The 22,113-nt window shown below is 45.3% G+C and overlaps 1 protein-coding gene across 1 annotated transcript; it reads left to right on the forward strand.

The window, feature by feature from the left end:
- Positions 1 to 1,525: 1,525 nt before the first annotated feature.
- Positions 1,526 to 20,185, forward strand: CDX2 (caudal type homeobox 2). The gene is made up of 3 exons (XM_063305739.1): positions 1,526 to 2,505; positions 12,582 to 12,727; positions 19,514 to 20,185. Exons 1-3 carry the CDS (start codon positions 2,007 to 2,009, stop codon positions 19,712 to 19,714), a joined length of 846 nt encoding a protein of 281 aa, XP_063161809.1. The 5' UTR covers positions 1,526 to 2,006; the 3' UTR covers positions 19,715 to 20,185.
- The last annotated feature ends 1,928 nt before the right edge of the window (positions 20,186 to 22,113 follow it).

A 22,113-nucleotide genomic window follows, 5' to 3' on the forward strand; every position in this document is an offset into this window, starting at 1 on the left:
GCATCAATCTTGATCTCCTGTCACTTAGACTGAAGGATTAAAAAAAGGGGAGGGGGGGAGGAAGAGAAACTGTAAAGAGCAAAAAAAAAAAAAAGCTAGTTTTTAAATTAAATACCTAGTCAGTTGAATTAATAACTAGTCAGTTTATCCCAAAGTGCTTTGCAGGATACGTGCTGGCTGGTTTCAATTTTTTTCATATTTAATTCTAAATATAAAAGACCACACAGATTAATATATACCACAGACCAACATAATTTTCCATTTTTTTATTAAAAAAAAAAAATTAATGGAACGATTTCCAGTAAAACAGAAACCACGCTTCCCAAGCCGTTCCCAAGACCTCCTTCATTTCCTGCATGCACCAACCAAGTTAAAGGCTGTGGAAGGGTGCGATCCTTTCCGTCAGCGCAGTGTGGTGGGGTGCCTGCCTGTGTGTGGACTGACTGAGACTGCCTGGTGCTTCTCTGGCCTGATGAATCTGGTTAACTCCCTGACCTGGTCGTCGGATCCGAATCGCAGCGTCTCGGCAGAGATAGAAAATGTGACTTTGATATGAGAATGCTCTGTCCGCCCTCCAGGGCTTCCTGGAGCAGACCGGCTTCGCCCTTTGAAGATGCGCCAAGCCCCCTCCCCCGTTTCTCTCTCCCCCGCCCCTCCCGCCAGTACCTAACCAGATTCACTGGTTGCTTTTATGCATTAACTTTTCACCCCGTCTCGGGCATCGTGCAGGAGATGCGCGAGAGATATTGGCATCTGTACACACGCACAGCAACCTAGGCAGGCTCTCCTCCGGATAAATCAGCTCTGCCCTCAGATGGAAACTTTTCCCCATTTTCCATGCACTAGAACGAGCCTCAGTTTTTCTTGTTAATCCGAGGACTTTCTTACAGGGTTTCTGCAGCCCGATAAGAGGAGAAAAAAATCTTTCTTGACGTACGACAACCCCCTAAAGTAATTAAGACGAGCCTTTTATGTTCGAAATTCACTTTTCGGGTGTTTTTTATTGGATGTGAACGCTTCACTTTCTCCTTCTCTGGGATGATTCTGGCAAATGATTATTAATGAGCAAATGGCTTTAAAATTAGAAGAAGCACTTTTTAAGAGGGGAAGAGGAACCGTCTGCAAGCCTCTAAGCAAGCCCCGTTTGAAGTCGCGAATAGGCGTTGGCGAACTTTCCCTTGGAAAGCAATGAGATGTGGGTTAGGTAGTCTGACAGATTCCCTCTTCAAATTCTTTTCAAGAGGGTGTTCGGTTTTGCGGGGTTTTCTCTCTCTCCCAATCCCTCGGTCTCCCTCAATATCTTCGTTGTTTTTTTTCCCAAATGCCACCCGTGCACACGCACATCTACACACGCGCGCGTCCTGCATACGCTCTTCCCAGACCTCCCTGCTGTCCTGGGTTCCCATTCCCACCTTACCCTCCTTTAACCCCCCCCCCCGCCCCCAGTTGCTTTCTCTTTTGCAAGTCCTTCGGATTCAGTCCTTTGAACCTGTGATTGGAGGTTAAAGTGCACCAGGTTGCAATGGAAGAAGGAAGCTCTTAAACAATAAATGCTTGAACATGTTGCTGTGGTCGGGTCGCTGTCCTCTCCCTTATCCTTTTAAATGCAAATCTTCCTTGGGGGGCGAGGAGCAGCGCGACGGCCCCGGTGCCTGCCCGCCTGCCTCTTTCTCTCTCGGCTCCCCTTTCCCCTCCTTCCCTCCCTCCCTCCCTCCTCCCTCCTCCCTCCCTCCACGTCACCTGCCTCGGGTCGTGGGCCTGGCCTGGCCATTTCCAAGAGAGCCGCCTCAAGAATCGCTCATCTTCCCGAGCGCGCAATGGTAACCGTCGCCTGAGCCTCCGGAGCCGGCGCGCCGCGTCTCTGCGTCCGGGGGAAGCCGCAGCCGCAAGGCCCGGCAGCCGCAGCCCAGCCCGGCGCAGCCTGTCCCCGCCGCCGGTCCGCCGCCCTCCCTCCCAGCCTCCGCCCGCAGCAGTATGCGGAGAAGCGCCGCTCGCCTCGGGCCACCATGTACGTGAGCTACCTGCTGGAGAAAGAGACCCCCTCCATGTACCCCGGTTCCGTGCGCCATGCAGGGGGGTTCAACTTGACCGCCGCGCAGAACTTCGTGGGCGCTCCGCAGTACCCGGACTACGGCGCCTACCATGTGCCCGCCGCGATCGGACTGGACAACGCTCAGTCGCCCGGGTCGCCCTGGCCAGCCGCCTACGGCGCGCCCCTGCGCGACGACTGGAACGGCTATGGGCAGGGGGGCGCCCCGGGGACGGCGGCCGCCAGCGCCCTGCACGGACCCACCCCAGGCGGCTTGGCCTACAGCCCCGCCGGAGACTACCTCCCGCACCCGCACCATCCCTCCCAGGGACCTCCGGCGCCCCCCTGCGGGGTCCCCCCTTCCGCGGGACTGATGCAGCCTCTCAACCCGCCGCCCGGCTCGGATCGTCTCTCCCCTGGCGGCCAGCGGCGGAACTTCTGCGACTGGATGAGGAAACCCACGGCGGGGGGACCCGGTAAGGCGGAAAGGGCTGGCAGGCTGGGGGGTGAGGCGTTCCGAGGAGAGGTGCCGGGCGCCCGCCTGGGCCTCGCCTTCGGTCGCGCAGCGGCGCCTTGCCAAGGGCACTCTGCACCAGCTCCGAGGCCCTCTGGCAGGGACGCTTCTGATTTCCAAGTCTGAAAGGAAAGGCGAAGAGAGCCAGCAGGGGCTGAGCTGATCGCTGCGAGAGGTAAGTACCAGGGCTTCCACTAGTGCGGCGATTCTGATCCGGAACCACCGGCTTCGGGGCCCGTCGCTTTAAGAAAAAGACGGTCAGCCGCCGGCTTTCCTTTGGCGACACAAGCTGTGCTGACCCAGTTCTCCCGCATAAAGAGAAAAAGGGCCAACTGTCCGGAACCTGCTTGGCAGGAAATCAAGGATGCGGCGGGGCGACCGTCGCCGCGGCCAGTCGGAAGGTTCGACCGTCTGTGCGTCGCGCGTGCGCGCGTTTGCTTTTAGCGCCCAGCTTCCTTGACACCCCCTACTTAAAAGAAAGTGATCCTGCCCAAGAACCTCGCAACTCCCGGCCAGCCCTTCCTTTCCGGGAGGGGGGGGATAAAGGGCTCTGGCCTCGACCCTCCCACGTGGAGGGGCTCCTTCCAAACTACCATTCAGGGTTTGAAGTCGGATGGACTCGTGGGTATGTGCGTTTGTGTTTTATCATTCAGGGCAGTTGAGCTCAGTGAAAGAATAATTTAATTTCCATTATTTGGGTTTCCTTACACACAGTCGCCGTTTGTTGAACCACTGATTTCAAAAGCGGGGAGGAGTGGGGGGAGGAAAATGCCTTGACGTAGAATGAGTGAGAAGAACGGGAAGAAGGCTCTACTAAGGATATTTGTGCCTAGAATCTCTGCTATGAAGAGCCCCGATCCTGGGGTTACTCCTGAGGACGTTGTCCCCGCCCTTTCGCTTTATTGATCGAATTGCCTCAAGCAGGATTTGATCGGGAGATTTCACCCGGCAATTTTGCCCGCAAAGCTTTTCGCACTGCCCTGGGAATAACTCCCACTGAACTCAAGCTTCGTCTGATTTCTCACAGAAGGTGCCGAGCTTACAGACAGCGCTCCCTTGCAGATCTGGAGGGCGCATGCAGCAGTTCGCTGCTTTTGCCGGTTTTACAGATCCGGTTCTTTAGGCTAAGCTGTCTGACCGGACACAAGTTCAGCAAAAAACAAAAACGGGGAAAGGGACGGAGAATAATCAGAAAAGGGATCTCTCTTTTTTTTTTTTGGAATTTGAGGATGAACTGCTGCTCACACCCCAGAGTCCACGAAATCAGAGCGCTGGTCAGAGACTCGCATGGAAAGGAGGAATAGGATCCCGCCTTTCCCAGAGTTGTCCTGCCTGCTACCCATCCTCCTTTTCTACCAGAGCAGATCCTAAACTCGAAAGATTGGAAAATGCTTCCCGGCGGGGAGATCCATGGATCGCTTTCTGGCTGTTTTGGAGGCCTCGGCCAGCCCCAGTGCAGCGTTCCCTATTGGGCCGGGTGGTGGGGAATTCACGCCTCGTTCGACCATAGCTGGCCCTGATGCTGCAGTAGGTCGGCTAGTACGCCTAACAAACCTGGATTAGTGTGGATGAGTCTGCTGTCATCACCTAATCTGTCGACCTCCCCCAACCCTTTCAGCTTCGCCAAAGGCTATGGAGTTGGCTTACTCCGCTGGCCGTTTCCGGCCTCTCCTAAAAAACGGCAGATCCAGACTGGGATAAGCTACCGGAGCTGTATTCTGCCCAAGCCAATTAAACTGATTCACGCGTGCCCTCAGCAAAGCTAGCGCGTTGCACCGAAGAGAACATCTTCCAGGCGCTTCAGCTTCGAAAGGCTCAAGAGCTGAAGTGGCAATGCGTGACTTCCGGCTTCATCCAATGCCCCTTGGCATCAGCAGGGCGCGTTCTGGAAGCTTGACGGAATTCCAAGCACTTCATGAGCTCGCACTATTAGGATCCGCGCAACAACCGCTTAGCTGGGCCAGTCTTAGCAAGCACCTAAACGAAGCTCGGGGGTCTCGGCAGGTCCCTTTCCCTTTCTCGCCGTAGGCAGCGACTTGCCTTCTTTTCACAGTGGATTTTGTTATAAAGACAACATTTGCCCTGGAAGGGGTAGTGGCGCTCCGGATCTGAAAGAGGGCCGGAGGAACAACGGTGGATATGGAAAACGGGGAAGCCGAGGCTGGACTTCCTCTGGCCGTTGGTCCTTCAAAGCCACCGGACTACAGAGTCCATAGACTCCGGCCAGGGGCATCTATGTGAGTAGAAGGGCTGTAGTCCAGAAGCGGTGGAAGGTGACAGTGTGGGAGCAGGCTGAACAAGCCTGAAAGAAACGTCGGTGCGGGGCCCGTCGAGGACTGCCAAGAACGCCGAGCCAGAAGCGGCGGGCGATCTGTCGAGGTTTCGATAGACAGCGCAGGTTATCCTTCCGGAAGCAAGGATCAAACCCTGGAGCAGGAAGGCCTAGACGGTTTCTCACTTAAGACGTTTGGACGCGGGACACCTGGAGAGCGACTGAAGACCACGCCCGGGGCCTGCCACAGAGACACGAGAAATCACTTTCAGAGATCTCTGCTTCAGCTGAATTGTTCCATCCCCACATCTCCAGATGTGGATTTTGCAGTGGGAGGGGCTCGCTAGATAGACTTTGGCGTAATTCTAGAGCTGGGATAGGGTGAGGGCCAAAATATTGTGTGTGGGGGGCACGAATATTCTGATATGGCATTCCATTTTCGGTATTAAAAGAAAGATGCTAAATTCGCGTACACGGAAATAAGCCATGTAGGCTGCAAAGCTAGGGTCGTAAATCACCATAACTTGCTTAGAGACAAATTGCAATTTAGAATCGGAAGATAAGGGATTCTCTTTCGGGCAGTCCAATCCAGAATTAATATTAAATGCAGTATCCAAATCTAATATCTGGATTCCATTGAGATTGGAACCGGTTTAATCCCTACTTTTTGCATAAACCTGGACCCGTGTTTTAGAAATCCGCAGGATTTACTCCTGCCAATGCACGCAGACCGTTGTTTTTTTTAAGCACCCGGGACTGGGAGAGCCAGTTACTGTATATAGTTCCAATGAGCTCGAGATTCTGACTAAAAAGATATATGTCTCTATACGTAGGTATGAGTGTGTGCGCATACACACACACACAGGCAGGCAGCACTGCTTCAACAGAAGGTCCATGTATTTTCGGGGGGCGAGGAATAAAAACCTTTTGAGTGCGGATACAATGCGCAGACGATCAAAATGCCACATTGATCCTGTCTTCCTAAGCATTTAAACTAAAGAAGCATAAATAAAACGGCTGAACTACTCTTTCTGAAAGATTCGGAGCATGCAATGTAGAAATCGCTGCAAGGCGAGAGACCCACGGAACCAGTTCCCCCGATTCCGATGGCGTTTTCATTCTTTGGCTGCCAACCTTCCTGCAGAACCTATCTCGAGATGAAGCCAAGAGTAGCATCCGCTGAAGGGAGTCTCCCGAAACGGCTGGGATGGGATTCGGTCGCCGTTCCCCGCGAAACGCCCGCGAGGTTTGCGCGCAGGAACTTCCCCGAGGTTAAACGGCCGGAGGAGCCGCTGAAGTCTACCGGCACGTGGATCTCAACCAGCGCGCGGGCTTTTTCAGTCGGAGGATCCCTCGTTCTCGGTCGACTGTAGTGTTCATCGTCCCTGCCCACTGATACCCCTGGCTACGGATGATGGGGATTGTAATCCATCACACCATAAGCTTTGGCTCTATCCACCTTGGACCAGGGGACGGCAATCGCTCTGCCGAAATATTCTTCCAGCAATACCTGTCTTTCTTTGCGTACAGAAGGTAGCGTAGAGGAGAAAGCCCCCCCCCCCCCAGCCACGAAGTATCTTTTGTCCAAAAGATGGTCTGTGCCACGTTGAGAAGACTTCCCCGCTCAGGCCCAGGCTTGCCGCTGAAGCGAATGAAAGCTTGGGTTACACAGAAGGAGGCCTGCGTACCCTGAGACCGACTGCAAGCCCTCTCCCCCGTCCCTTTACCTTTACGCAAGGGAAGGCTGTGTAGGGGCGATTGTCCGAGCGCTACGTTCGGTGTAGTTGATGGCGGACTTCGGGGGAAGCAAAGCCTGGAGGCCTGGTTACAGCCACTTAAAAGATTTTTTATAACCAATTACAGTCCAATAAATCATCGGCGACTGCGCAGTTAGCTTTCTATTGGTTTCTGACACTTTGAGAGCATGCCTTTATATTCCCACCGCCGCTCCGGCCGCTGCTTTTGCATCTTGCAGGGCGCCCTGCTGGCAGCCTTGATGTTGTTGTCGTTGTTGTCCTTGCTCCGACTCTTGGGAAGGAGGCTCTCGGACTAACGTACCGGGGGCTCTCCAAGGCCGCTGAGACCGGAGAATCTCCCGTCTGCCGCTTCCCAGCTGCGGATCTGGCCACCAGGCCTGGGAAAGCCGCCTCACCCTCTGCCCTTGCCAGGCCACTCTTGAATGATCTTGCCTCGCAGGAGGAACGGAACAACCAGACACTTGACCAAACCTCCAATTTGGAATCTGTTGTTGCCTCTGGCCGCAGTCCCGAGCACGCTGGAGTCCAGGGACCGGTTCTTGTTTCATCCCTCTATTGCTTGTCTCTCAGTTTTTCTCAAGTTCAGTCCAGTTGCAACTTTTGTTCTTCTGGATTTCCCTTCCAGGGAAGGGAAGCCCTTTAGAGGCAAAAATGAAATATTTCTGTGCCTACCTGCTCCGCCGAGAGTGTTTCCTCCCTAGACCTGATCTATTAGCAAGTGGGTGAACTTCGACATTATGACTTCGGTACCTTCCCCACTGATGTTCCCCGAACACCTTTGCACCTTTGAAAGGCATTGTGGAACTAATTCTTATTACTGTAATTATGATTCACTTCCTCCTACATTTCCCATCTCCCCCATCTTGGGGGGCGGGGGTGCCCAGCCTGAACTGGGATCACTTCCCTTCCAAAGCCCATGGCATCCAGTCCAGGAAGGCGTCCTTGGCAAAGTGAGAATGAGTAAAACTTCTGTTCCACTGGATGGGCTGGGATTTTCCTCTCAGGCGAAGGCAAGCTGGGTGGCATGGAAAGAAGGCAAATGTTGGAAGCCTGGCATAGAAGGCCTCTAGCATATCCCCTTATTTTGGGGAGGGTCTACCACCCAGATTGGTAGGACTCCTATAGCAAGTGCACTTAGGACAGTAGTGATGGCAGATGCTACACAAAAGGTGGCCAAGGGGGAGGTCCAGGCGCCCTTTGTGATGATAACGGTGGCCCTGCTTGGAGCCCAGACTCTCCTTCTGGTCATCCCCAACCCCACTTCCCCCACTGCTGGGGGAGGAAACTCATCTCGCTTTGATCTACACCTTTCCTTGCCATTGTTTTCTATTTTTCCCTCCCCGGAAAAGAAGAGAATGGAAGAAAGCAGAAGACAGACTTTCACAGTCAATACTGAAATATATCATGCCCTTTCCAGACCTGCCCCCCACTTTTTTTAGGCAGAAGAAGGGGGTGCCATGACTGTAGAGGTTCTGGGTAGATCACAAAATGCTCTTTAGCAGATCATCAGAGGAAGGGGATCCATGTCCCTCCAGACTCCTAGCAGAATGAACTGCTTGATTTTTATAGAGTCATCCCCTACAAATCATACAGTGGTTCTCCTTAAGGGTCCTGAAACTGGAAGGCATCCTATTGTGTATGACGTACACAAATGCATATCTATACCCACATACAAAACAAGTTCTGTATATATGTTTGTTTGCTGTAATCAGATGTATGGATATTGTATATTGTGTGTATCTCCTATACTTTGTATTTAAAAATATAGTTTTTATAGTTTTAAAATATTTTATCCTTTAAAATGAAAGTATTTAATGAGTCCTAGCTCTGAATAGTCAAACAAACCGAAAGAGAACGAGATTGTTGTGGCACTAACAACTACCACACCTATTTCTATGGAATGAAAACTCACTTGATCCCTTTGAAATTTGTTTCCCAATAAGCGTTCATAGGATTGTGCTAAAGAAAAGAAAAAAGAAAAGAAATCCATGTAAAATGGACTGTTTACTTTTAAGTGTAAACACATAGATACCAATCCACTGCAGAAGGGGCTCCTAGAATTTGTCTTTATCTTCAATCTTCTACTGAAATGTTTGAGAAACCCTAACAAAGTTAGTTTGTTTTGGATTCACTCTGCAACCCAGTTGATTTCTTCCTCTCTTTGTCTGAATGGATATCTATCTTCTCAATCTGTTTATCTCTCTTGTTAAAGCAAAATTCTGATCTTCCAGAAATGGACTGATTTGAGTTTACCTCAACAACTTCTGGCCTGATCAACTGCCCAAGATAATGAGGCCTGAAGTCCAACAATACCTTGAGGTCCTCATGTTCTCCAGTCCTAGTTCGTGTTGATTTTTCCTTCCCTCCTCAGTGTATTCCATCCTATCAGGCAAAATAATCCAAAGGCTAAGAGTCTGCCCTACCACCAGTGAAAAATAGCAGGATCTGTTCAGTTGGGGCTTGCTATGTGCTGGTGTTTAAAAAGCACAACGGCCTTTATTTATTTAAATAAAAAGAAAGCAAACATGCCCATTCAAAAGTAGCAGCCTATACTCTTGTATAGCCAGAAATCATTTGTCTTTCAAGCCTCTTCTACAGAGAGATCAAGTGCCAAATGCACCTCATGATTTTTATGAATGTGTTCGTATTGATCCTATAATTCCTCAGTTGTTTTAATGTGGACAATGATCCTGTCAAAAACTATGCTGATTTCATCAAGACTGAAGCTTTTCGGTGGTGCAAGGAAGTATGATTTGCCCATATTTAGAGTCATTATTTTATAGATATAAAAATTCTGGTAATTCAGTGTTCAAGAAATTTACCTACCAGAAAAAGGAGAGGGGGTGGGATAGAACAGGCTGTCCCCCCTTATGGTTTAAATCACAGGGGGTGCAGAGGAGCAGATCACATTTTGGGACCATCTCCTTAATCCCTAATTTTCAGACAATTTGGCTAAAATGGGATGGGATCTTAACAAATGGGGCTTCAATTTCCCCCACCTTGGAAAAATCCTTTTTACTGCATTATTTTGATCCATAGAAGTCAGGGGCTCAGCAAAGGAGAGCGCGTGGAAACCAAAATAATGGCATAACTCTTGGGGTCACGCTGTTTTAAACAACCTGTATTAATGTCTTGAATGAAAAATATAGAGCCAACTATTTTAAATCGTGGACTGTACCCTGCAGGGAGGGGGCCACCACGTGTCGCGCCAGAGCGGGTGCAATTGCCTTTCTCCCTCTTTTACTAAAAAAGCGCCCCCAGTCTCCGTAATTCGACGTCCAGGAAAACATCTTCCATTCGACGCGCAGTTCTTGCTTCTTCTTCGAGAGGAATCGCTCCCAGCTGTCCCAAGGTGCTGGCCTCCGCGCTCCTTCCTTGCCCAGCTCCCCGAAAACCGGGGCGGCGGGGGGGTGGAACGATAGCGCCGCCTGAGCCAAGCGCCGCGGGGCTGCTATGCGGGGAGCCGGCCCTTTGATCGGGCGGCTCTCGCGGCGCGCAGGAAGGCGCTGCGGCGGCCCTTCCTCAGCTCGGCCGCAGGTCCCCCGAGGCGCCCGCTCGGCTCGGCGGGGCTGCACCAACGGCGCTTTGAGGCCTGGCTTTATCGGTCCCGTCGAGCCAGCCTCGGCCTGAACGGACAGGACCGCCCGGCGGGGGGCCCTCTGATCTTGGTTGGGCGGGGAGGGGGGAAGCGGAGGGGAAAGAAACGCTGCAAGAGAATCCGGGGACCCAAAACAGGAGCAGAAGCTCGAGGCTGCGGTGGTGGAGTTAGCGGGGAACCACGGGTCGGCATCTGGTCATCCCGCGATTCTTTCCTTTCCTATCGGACAACCTTTTCTTAACAAACGGTGCTAAAAGGCCCGGGGTAGAAGAAAAGGCTGAGAAGGGATCGGCAAGCTGGCTTCTCCAAAGGATTTGAGCCAGTTTTGATTTAAAAAGAGAGAGCCAGGAAGGGTTTCAGACTCAACAATCTCACACAAAGAGAGAGAAGAATCTTTAATGGAAAACTCTGTTAGGGTAACTGGTGCTGCTGTTGTCCAAATACATCAAGTTCAAATGGCTGGATCACCAGGCTGGGAAAGAAAGTTCTAGGAAGAACTTCCAAGTGTCCCACCTTCCAGTTTTTTATTTCTTGGTCTTCTTCAGTTCTTCCAGTGAACTGAAATTGCTTCTTGATGCTGCATCTCTAAGTGACAGTACTGAAATGAAAGATTTTAGATTATTTAAGATCAACTGGAGTAAGGACCTGACACACCACCCAGATAGGCAGATTGTCCAAGACAATCAGTCCTTTTTCTATGAGTGGTGTGGATACCCCCAGCTGTGGCAGAATGATTAGAAGTGAAGATTTTATGGCCATTGGCATGAGTGGGGGAAGCACCATCAATCATTTTATTTCATCATTACTTCTGCTACTGCTACTACTATTATTATTTCACCTAGAAACCACCTGTCAAATAGTATTTTTTCTGGGCAACTTGTGCAAGAATTAATGTCAAAATGTTAATGTTACTCATTACTAATGCAAGGATCTGTAAGAATAAACAAACAGAATAGGAATTAGTGCCACAATTAAGCAAATTCATTTTTTTCAAGATTAGAGAAAATTGTAAATCTTCACCTGACTCCAGGCAAACCAACACAGCTGGATGGCACATCAAGGGGGAGTTCTAATCTGGAAAAAAAACCAGGGATGAGTTTGGTGAATAGGCAAGATTAATACAGAAGTGGAGAGTTTTTTGAATTCTCCAAATATCCTAAACCTAAGCTATGAAGGACTTTAAAGACTAATAACAGCACTTCAACCTGTGCCAAAAAATGGAGCAAGAATTAATACAGTTGTGCAAGAATTGGTTTGATATGCTTCTAGATTCCTAGTTCAAAGCTGACAATCTCTCATCTGTGTTCTCATCTAACTGCAGTTTTCTGGACAGTTGTCAAATATAGCTTGTTAAACTAGTCTAACCCAAGGTTTCCAGATTGGAGGTAACTATAAAAGACTATCTTCACCCAAAAGATACCATATTTGGCTAACATTATGTTTACCCATGTATATATGGTAATTAAGTTTGCCATACCCTGATTGGAATTTGCCCTGAAAATCAGAACTTGAACCCAAAGAAATACAAATCCTCTATACAAATTGACTTGGAAATAAATCATACTGCATCTCTTAGGACTTCATTCTAAGTTGAAAAAAAGTTTTAATGTAAATTGATATCATTTTGAATTACTGGCTGTTTGACATATTCTACACTACAAATATAACTTAGCAGGATTGTGCCCAGGCACTGTTACAATGAATTACCAGGCTCCCATGTGCAAATCATTTTATTTCAATGGGTCTTATGCATACAGGAGAAAGTCCTCCTGGATTGGGTCTCAAGGATATCTTGTGAATGAATTAACATACACTTAAGTATCTTTCATTAAATTCAGAATTACTTAAGGATGCTTATTTGTTAGGACTACATATCACACATATGGAAAGCTGCATTCCTAAACACATTTTCAGGGAGAAATTGCTTTTAATTCTAAGCATTGATCATAACAGGCCCAGTTACAATATATACCCACAAATCAAAGTGCAACCCACCCTTCAACACATACACAAACACTGGCTTGTGTAGATGTGTGTTTGGTTTGGGGCCATAAATCCAGCAGCTGCTTGCTTTTTACAAGCATGCATTGTTTGAAAATCACTTCCTCTCCTAGTGAGACTTTTGAGGGTTTAGAAAGTTTAAACTGGTAAGAAAAAGGAGGAACCTTCAATAACTGTTGTTGGGATGGAAGGTGGTGAAAATAATCAACAGCCGAGTTTTGGGAGCAGAAATCTAAATCTTACTTTGAATTGGATTGTATTCTAAAGGAGATTTTCCCACTCTGATTGCTAGAAGCTACTTGGCACTTTACATATGGTCTACCCTCTGGCTATATCTGTCTTCAGACTGTGTGTTTAAAAACTGATGCTGCTTGTGTGCTTTTTTAACTGACTTGTCTCTCTCTTCCCAGTGAAAACCAGGACGAAAGACAAGTACCGTGTGGTCTACACAGACCACCAGCGACTGGAGTTGGAGAAGGAGTTTCACTATAGCCGGTACATCACCATTCGGAGAAAAGCTGAACTGGCAGCCACACTGGGATTGTCAGAAAGACAAGTAAGACTTTGCTCTATGTAACATTTCCAAGCCTCCCCACTCCGTACTCAACCTCCCTCCATTCCCCCAGTCAATCTTCTTGGTCTTAGCTTACAGTGATAAATATATTATCTTTAGCCAAGGATACAATGGCCAATAAATCATAATTCGCCAAAGTGTTTGTATTAAATGGGCCACCTGCCTTTTAAGAAGGTGTGAATTAAAGTCCCTTCCAGTATGAAACCTACTGTGTTTTAGGAATGGAAGAAGACACCCCTTTAACTTACTCAGGATCACTGTAGGATGATAGACAGCTGTCCAGAGTTTTGGAAAACAGTTCTATCCAATCTGTGGTGGAAATTTCAGGAATGCATCTGTTATGCAAAGTAGCTCTGCTACTGAGCTCTTGCCCTTCCTGTAAAAATGAAACAGGTTTATCAGATAGGAATATTTGTCAGAGACCCAGGACTCAGCCCAACTCACCTCACAGGGTGGTTGTTGTGGGGAAAATAGGAGGAGGAAGGAGCATTAGGTATGTTTGCCACCTTGAGTTATTTATAAAAATAATAAAGGCAGGATAGAAAATTAATTAAATAAATAAGTTACACTGTTACTCTTGTTGAGTATGAACTAAGTGGAAAAGCTAGGATTCTTGCACAATGAATTAGTGCTTGGTTTCAACAGCCTTCCTAACCTGGTGGCCTCCAGATGCTGAAAAATATGTGAACTTACTCAAAAAGTCACCAGGCTTGATTATGAGGAGGCTGCTTTTTATCCACGAAAATCTCCTTTCAGCTATAATTTCGGACAGAGGTGGTGAGAGTAGCATTAAATTTCGTGGCAGAGATAGGTGATGAAAAGGCTATTTATCTTTCATATCCTGCCTTTCCACCCAGAAGCTTAAGGCCGTCTGCAAAACTCTCCCATTTCATTGCCACAATCCCAAAAGTTGGGCTATGCTAAGAGTTACTAAAAGGACCACGTTTGCCTAATGCATCTTTCTTAATCTGGCACTCTCCTGGTGTGTTGAAGAGTTATAGGGAGGGGATACTGATATATCGAGTTTCATAGCTAAGGATTTGTATCAGGATCTTTTCAGTCCTAGTTTCACTCAATACGGTTTAGCAAGATGTGTCCAGTAATTCATTTCAGAGTCATTAAACCCCTAAACTGCACCTGGAAGAGAGAAGGGCTACAATGGACTCCAAGCTCCATTACTGTAGCTCCTAAAGCCACTTTTGATCACCATATACTAGAAATTGGTGGCATAGTTCTTGCCATGCAAAGTGATAAACTTTCCAAGACTGTAGGACATACCTTAAAATAATCTTAATCTAATGAAAGGAGGAAGGGGGAACCCTAATCTTCCCCCAAAAAAACTCAAAGACCCCCACGCTCCAAAATCTTTGTCTCTACTCACTTTGCATCATCCTGCCCTTGGACACCAAAAAATACTAAGTGTGACTTCCAGCTATGAAAAGATTCTCATTCTAAGCTATAATGTTGAGATTTCTGTTTATCTCCTCATTGAAATACCACAATTTAGGGGATGGTTTCAGATACCAAATTTAAATTGGGAGAGTTAAACATTTCTGGAGCATACCCACATTTTTTTTTCATCAACTTTGTCAGCTGCATTTATTGTCAGAGCTATCCTTTTCCTAGTTTTGCATTCTATCTATTCTTGTCAGTATCCACATGATAACAACAAAAGTGCTATGTATGCAGACATCTCACTATCAGTATCCAAGCAGAATATGCTGTTTCCCAAAGTTAATTTTGAAAATAGATCATGAGGAATTACAAAAATCTTCCGCCTGAACTATCCACCTCCTGGCATTTCAGGACATGGTGATCTTTCTGTATCTGGAATGGTATTCTGTATCTTTTTCATTTTTGCACTTTTTAATGGCCAAGGATCAAAGTGGGGAATGATACAATGATATTGCACAACTACAGGGAAGTGAGATTGTCTACCTGCATTTTCCTTTTTTTTTTTGCCTGTTTTGAGAGAGGGGGGTGATTAAAATTTTACTTGTATCTGCTATGCCAAACTGATGGCTTATGCAACTTATTTCCTTTGGTAACAAATGAAAATTAGTGGGAAAAGGCTGTTCTGATTGCGGGTTGCCATTAAATGTTGGTGGCAAGATCTGGAGGCCACAGAAAAAAAGGAGGGGTCTAAGGGCTGCAGGCTGAAGATTTAATGTACTGTAGCAAACAGCAGGGCTGCTTTTCAAGTGTTTAACGAGCTTAAAGGTTTACAACTTTTATACTGCAGGCCAAAGAAATTTAAAAATAAATGAGTTGGGTATTTTAATCAAAACTTTACAAGCCATAACCCAGAACTTGTTGCAACTTTCAGACTGATTCATATGGAGTCAGTTGATATACATGTCCCTTTAAATGTATGCCGGATTAATTCTTCATCAGTTCAGAGCCACTGTTGGCATTATTACTACCTTCTCAGCAGATCTGGTTTTGGGGAATAACATCAAGAGGAAAGAAGAAGAAATCCCTGTAATTTAGAGCAGTAATAATTGCCACTGTCTCAGCCTTTAGTTTTTACTTTGTTTTTACTGTGGAATAATTTGTTTTTATAAACTGGGTTTTCTTCATCTTATACCAGGACTTGAATTATGGCCCAAGAAGAAGGTATAGGAAGTTTAATAAAACCTGCCATCCGTGGATGGATGGATGGATGGATAATCTATCATCAAGTTGGTGTTGACTCTTAACATAGATAGCTCTTCTCTGGGATTATCTGTCCCCACCAGCCCCTTCAGGTCTTCCAATGGTGTACTCATTGCCACTGGAACTGAATCCATCCACCTTGCTGCTGATCATCCTCTTCTTCTCTTTCCTTCCACCTTTCCCAGCATTACAGACTTCCCAAGAGAGCTCCATAATGATAATATGAACCTGGTCGTTTGTGCCATTTGAGTGAGAACCTTGGAGTGATTTGTCCTGTGATCCATTTGTTTGTTTCTTGGCTATCCACGGTATTCTCAAGAGTCTCCTCCAACTTCAAAGTTCAGAAGCGTCAATATTCTTTCTGTCTTGCTTCTTCAAAGTCCAGCTTTTGCTTCCATAGAGCATCATAAGGAAAACCATTGCATGATTCTGATTTTTTGTAGGCATTACAGCATCTGAATATCTTTTCTAAGATAGATCTTTCCTCTACCAAGTGCTAGTCTGTGAGTATTGTTGGCTGCTGGTTCCTTTACTGTTAATAGTTGATTCTAAAAATCAGAAGCCATCTACCACTTCAGTATCTTTACTGCCAGTTCTAAAGTTGGTTGTTGTACCTTTTGTCATTAACTTGATCTTCTTTCTATTTAATTGTAGCCCCCTTTTTTTTCACTGTGCTTCTTGACTTTCATTATTAGAGTTTGCAGATCATTTGCATTTTCAGCTCTTCTGCACAGTGAAGGTTATTGATGTTTCTTCCTCCAGTTTTAAAACCACATTCATCTTCTTCCAGTCCATCCTCCCTCAATATATATTCAGTGTATAGGTTGAATAAATAAGGAGCAAGTATATGAGCCATGTCTCATTCCATGCCTACCTAGAACCAGTCTGTTTCACTTTCTTCCTGTCCTGTGGATAGGTTTTGCATGAGGACAATGATAAATGGGTTGTGCTTTGCAGTCTTCATCTATTTCCTACTGATGCCATTAGACCGAGAAAAACATGAAACTTAAAAAAGAAACTGTATGGATTAAAACTCTTAGTACACCATGGGCAATTTAAAAACACATTAAATGTTTAAAGATTGTGTCTGTCGCTCTCCCTCATTTCATGCAAAGATAATCTAAATATATCTCTGATCTTGGGTGGTTCTTCTGTCATCCCAGAAATGTGAGGGATTGGTTCTGTGAACTCAGTGTCAAAAAAGTATGCTCTGTATAAGCCAGAAGAGGCATTCATTTCCATATTACGTCAAAAGTGCTTTGAGCAGCTTATATGGTACAAAGTAGTGTAATAATTTAAAGTATATAAGCAGTAAGCCAGAAAATTCCTGGTTCAATTTTCACTTTTCCCATAAACTAGTGGGGCAAGCTATTATTCTTGCTTATCCTCCCTCCTGTAATTGGGGTGCAAATTAAAAATAAAAAAAATTATCAGGATCATTTTAAAAAATGCATGCAAAGTATTTTGAATGCCCCCAAGTGCTAAATATCACAAGGAAAGATCTTACTGGATGGGAATGGACTTAAGGTCCCTTTGATCTCCATGGAATCTAGGCATGCCTAAATGTTTGCATTTAGATTTGAGAAGGCTTAAATCCAAGCGTGCAAGTGCATCTATTGTACAAAGTGAGTTATTGGCCAGTTTTGTATAGCAACACTGCCAGAAGTGGGATTTTGTTTATCCCCTTCCAGTTATCAGCGAAGACATCTTAGCATATCCTTTGCTTGCTTGCTTGTTATTGCAAAACACACACACCTTCATTTTCAAAGTCCAATAGACTTCTATTTCAAACTTCTGAGAACCACCCTTGCCCTTGGTGTCCTTGGCATTCCTGGAGATGCATTTGTTCTGAGTCAGCTCCCACGTGACTAGTAGCTTTGCTTCTCCCCCCCCCCACCACCAAAAGCAGGTGTTTTGATGAGAATTATTTTAAAAAATCAGTTTCTAATGCTCTCCAGCTTTTTGCTGCTACTACTGTTGAATTTTGGATATAAATCAATTATATACTTTACTTCAGTCTGTCCTCTAGAACTCATTCTTATCTGACTTTTTCTCTTTCTGCCTCCTGAATACTGACTCCTGCTCTGCAAAAAGGGAAAAGGGCCCAACTTTCTACTTTGATGCAATTGCCACTGCAAATAAACCATTCTAAATTCAAATTAAATGTGCAATGCACACTCTGTTCAGTCGTAAACCTGCAGGAGCTTTCCCTGCAAGTAAGAAAGCTCCCTATGCCTATTGTATGGTGGCATTGCTGTAGTTGTCCAGTGGACAAAGAATGTTTTGTATGCAAACCAATCTTGGAAGCATTTTGGTTTGTTGTATAGTAGTGGAGAACTTGAAACCCAGCTTTAGTTGAACGGCAGCAAGCACTATCTTTGTGAGTAACGCTGTGCCCCTTTTTGTAATGTGATGAAATAAAAGCGTTGGGGGGCACCATGTTCCTTTTTTGGTCATGCTAAAATTTTAGCAGAGTGCTTTCTACTGTCTTATAGGTCGATGAAGCCTACTATATGTTTTGAAATCACTTGTTTAGGCAGTCACAGATAACACATGCACTATGTGTTCCAGTGTATTGTGCAGTGAGCTTTGTGATTCATAAATTGTGTAGGTTGAATTAAGATCTTGATCACCTAGACATTCTAGTTATGCTGTGTGTAATTGTTCTGAAGCAAGTTTCACTGGGTTGATGGCACTGACTCTTATAAAGATGTACATACAGGCTGTATTTGCATCCTCAGTATCTTGGGTTACGTCTGGCAGTGCTTAAGTAGGCAGGAATCATAGCTCAGTGCTAAAAGCCAGGCTTTGCATGGAGAGACTCTCAGGTTCTGTAAAGCTAAGAAAGTCTCCTGTCTGTAACCCTGGAGAATCTATATGGGACAGTACTAAGCTGGATGGAACAAAAGCATGATTTAATACTAGCTACATTGCTGTGATCAACATTTTCAGATTTTGGTATAAAGATGTGCCTAGGTTTTTCCTTACATGTATTTTGGAACAGCCCGTTTGTTACCTATTTTTTAAAGATGATATTATCATATATCATCTTCATTTGGTACGGAGTTTCTAGTAGTCTGTTCCCTAGCTTAGACCACTTGATTAAACAACTATTAAGATTTCTATATAATCAAATTCTGCTGCATTTGCTATCGAATCTGGGGACTCACATGCCTAGTGGCTAGGATCCTCTGGAATTATGGGCCAAGCTTTTTATGATGACAGGGCACAATTTAGATGAACCCAGTTAAACTTAAGTTTAATTGTTATGGAAAGTTTAAGGGCATGTGGAAGACTATGTTCTGAATGTTTTTAGAAACAGGATTCACTATACTTTTTGATACAGTGGGATGGTGCTGAACTCCTGTCAACAACACACATTTGCTGTGCCATATAACATGCTTTGCCCAAACAATATACCATACCATAGTTAACCTGAGGGCCTAGTTCACACAATGCACTAAAACAGTGTTTCTCAACCTCAGCATCTTTAAGATGTATGGACTTCAAGACCCAGAACTCCCCAGCCAGCCATGTTGCATAATGTTGAACACTCTCCCATTTGACCAGATTGAGAAATGGAGATACTTTACATTTATAGACAAAATTCTAATTCTAATTTTACAGCAAAAGGTATAAATGTGTTCCCTATAAGAAAACAAGTTGGTCTTCTCCTTCCTCCTAAAAGTAAATTATCTTTCTGCTTAGATTCTCAGGAATTTATTATGAGTCCACCCTCTTTCTGCAAATCTCCACTCAGAAGAGGATAGGGGGAAGAGCTTTGCTTTTCTAATCCAATCCCATTTGTATATTTACTCAGAGTAAATCCTGTTGTGCTCTATGGGTAAGTTTGCATAGGATTGTTGGGAATATAGTTGTGCCCAGACTCACCGACTTGAGTACAATCCATCCAAAGCAGTATTAGTCAAGGTGGACATGAATCTCTGCCCTGACAGTTGGTGGCATCTCACTGACCTTGTCTGGATGGCAAGTAATAAGGTTGGGCCTGGTCAGTACTCGAAGATCACCAGGGATTCTAGGTTGCAAACTGGATTGTGAAGTTGAAAATATCTAGCTCCCTGTTATTGGGACTAATTCTGTCTTTCTCCCCAGGTGAAAATCTGGTTTCAGAATAGGCGAGCAAAAGAAAGGAAGATCAACAAGAAGAAGTTACAACAATCTCAGCCTGGGGGAGCGCACAGTGGATCTGAACCCATGAGTCCTGTCTCCTCCATGCAGGCAGGGACAACTGGCTCTGGCCCCAGTGGAGGCGTTTTGGGTGCTACTGGCTTGACCCCAACTGTTGCACAGTGACAGCAGTTGCAAGGAAAGACTGAGCCACTAAAGAGTTCCTGCATTCGATAAGGAGGAGGAGGAGACAGCCTGCCACACACCAGCCAGCCCATGGGGAAGAAAGCCACCGATGAGGCAAGTGGTGACTCTCCATGTCCTGCACTAGGATGGACTGCACTGAACAGCATCACACTCTGGGGTTTTCTGCCCATTTGTATAAAATATACTGTGGGCCACCCAAGTTTGGATGGGGCAGGGGAGGGAAGGGAGTTGATTTTCCTTAATTTGTTTCTTCATCATCTCCCGGACGCTGCCATAGATACCACATAACTGACACTGATCTTTGCAATGAAAAACACCTTTTCTCAGGGAATTGGGCCTGGAATGCCTGCTTGTTGTTCTTGTTTTTGTTTTTTAATTACCAATGTTGTTGGACTAATGATAAATGTTAATGGGAAAAAGAAGAAATTAAACCATATTTACTTTGTTTTTCTGGTATCCTAAATACACTGGAAAGGAGAACCATTCATCTCCCAGCAGGCAGGAAAGAGCAAAAAAAGGAAGCTGCTGAGATTCTCTGAAGCAAGTCACTGGATGGTTGTTTATTCGAAACAAGCTTATAAACAAGTGATACTATGTCCAGTTTCCTGCCTGCCATCTCCCTATGTCTGGTGTAAGCAACACACTATGGACAGAAAGAAATCTATTTTTTATGAGATTTTTTTCAATAGAAAATATTTTCAAGATAATCATCTTGACAATAAGATTCACACTGAGCTTTTCCTTACTTGTGATCTTGAGCATCATTTAGTCCCTGTTATACTATCACTGTCACTCACATACCCTCCTGACTCCTTACTGCCTTGGCTGGTTAACAAAACATATTGTCCATATTTGGGGGATGGGGAAAATATTTTGAGGACATTGACTGCTGAATTATATTTTTTGCCACTCCTAAGATACAGGCAGCTGTTCCCAAAATATTCCAATGGCTGTTCAAACCTAGTCTGTTACACCAACTTGCATCAACATCTACAGGCTTTGATTCTGTGATGGATTACACAGCAGAAGCTAGTTCTTTTACAAAGGAGAGCAGATTTTGCAACATATGGACTTGAGCAAAGAATGCCAATGTTTTGTGCTCAAGAAGGGGGAATACAGAGGTTACTACCAGGTCATTCTGGAACTGATTTAAATTGCAAGTGAGAAAACTAGATTTCTCAGACCTGGTACTACTGGCTGCAGGTTATTAAAATCTAACATAGTTAGAGGACTCCTGACTGGGGTTTAGCATCCCAGTCTTAATCCAAGTTTGGAATGGAACTCTGTTTAGTCTGATAAGAAAAAAGTCCTTTATAAGAATAAGGGGAGGTTTTTCATAATTTTATAGGACTTCAAGAGGGGAGCCCAAAGAACATTTGCAACCTAACTTTTGCATGCTCATGCAAAAGTCTGTCCAATTTGGAATGTGCAGAACCAAACTCAAAAGGCTGCAATCCATGGCACATTAATTTGTATCCACTGGTGCCCATGTTGGTGGATTGGCATCTGCCAATGATATTGATTTCTCTTTTTTCCATTTGTCCCCTAATCTGCTGACTAGAATCTTTTGGGTCTCATTTGGGAGCTGAGAGGTCAGAGAAAGTGCAGGGGAGTCCATTTACCTTGATTGTCATCCATTTACTTGAAGATAAGTTTCCTTTAAAAAAAATCACCTGGGCCACATAGATTAATAATAAATGAAACAATTTATAAATTGAATACATATCCAAGCTCTCTTACCTTAGAGCTAGAATGGTGTGCTCTTCTTAATTTTACATGTTTCAGCTGACTTTCAAATAAAACATGCAGAATTCATTTTGTGAAAAGCACAAACAATCCAGGAAAACTTTTTCTGGGCTCAAGCAAACTTCATGGAAGTGAAACCATTTGCCCTTTTTGCTAGGACCTATGCATTTCAATAGGCTGCAAGTAGAGAACTATAGTCCTATTGTTCTATTTAACTCAGAATTTCAGATGTAGCTTCAGATGGACACAGCTGAGAACCACAGAGCTACATGTAAACTGTATTGTTTTGTTTATATGACTGGGTTTATAAAAGCATAGATGAGAGATAGATACATAGATAGAGACCTACTAAGAATAACCACTTGCCCCTTCTATGGTAAAAGCATTATGGAATCTGTCATACATTGTGTGGGGAGTTTTCAGCGAGTTTCCATGAAAAAGCACAAGTCCTTGGAATTTCCCTTTCACCAAACCTCCTAATTTGGGCTACCAGATCAGGGCTGCAAGACTCCAAATGGCAGTTAGATAGAAGCAAAGCATTAAGAGGGTTCTGTACCTCTTTGCTGCCTTCTAGTAGTTGTCCATAGTTTTACAGGCCAGGTCTGTTAGCTCTACTCCCAGTGCAGATTCCT

Source organism: Candoia aspera, chromosome 5, assembly GCF_035149785.1.
Source record: "Candoia aspera isolate rCanAsp1 chromosome 5, rCanAsp1.hap2, whole genome shotgun sequence".
In the NCBI taxonomy this organism is placed as follows: Eukaryota; Metazoa; Chordata; class Lepidosauria; order Squamata; family Boidae; genus Candoia; species Candoia aspera.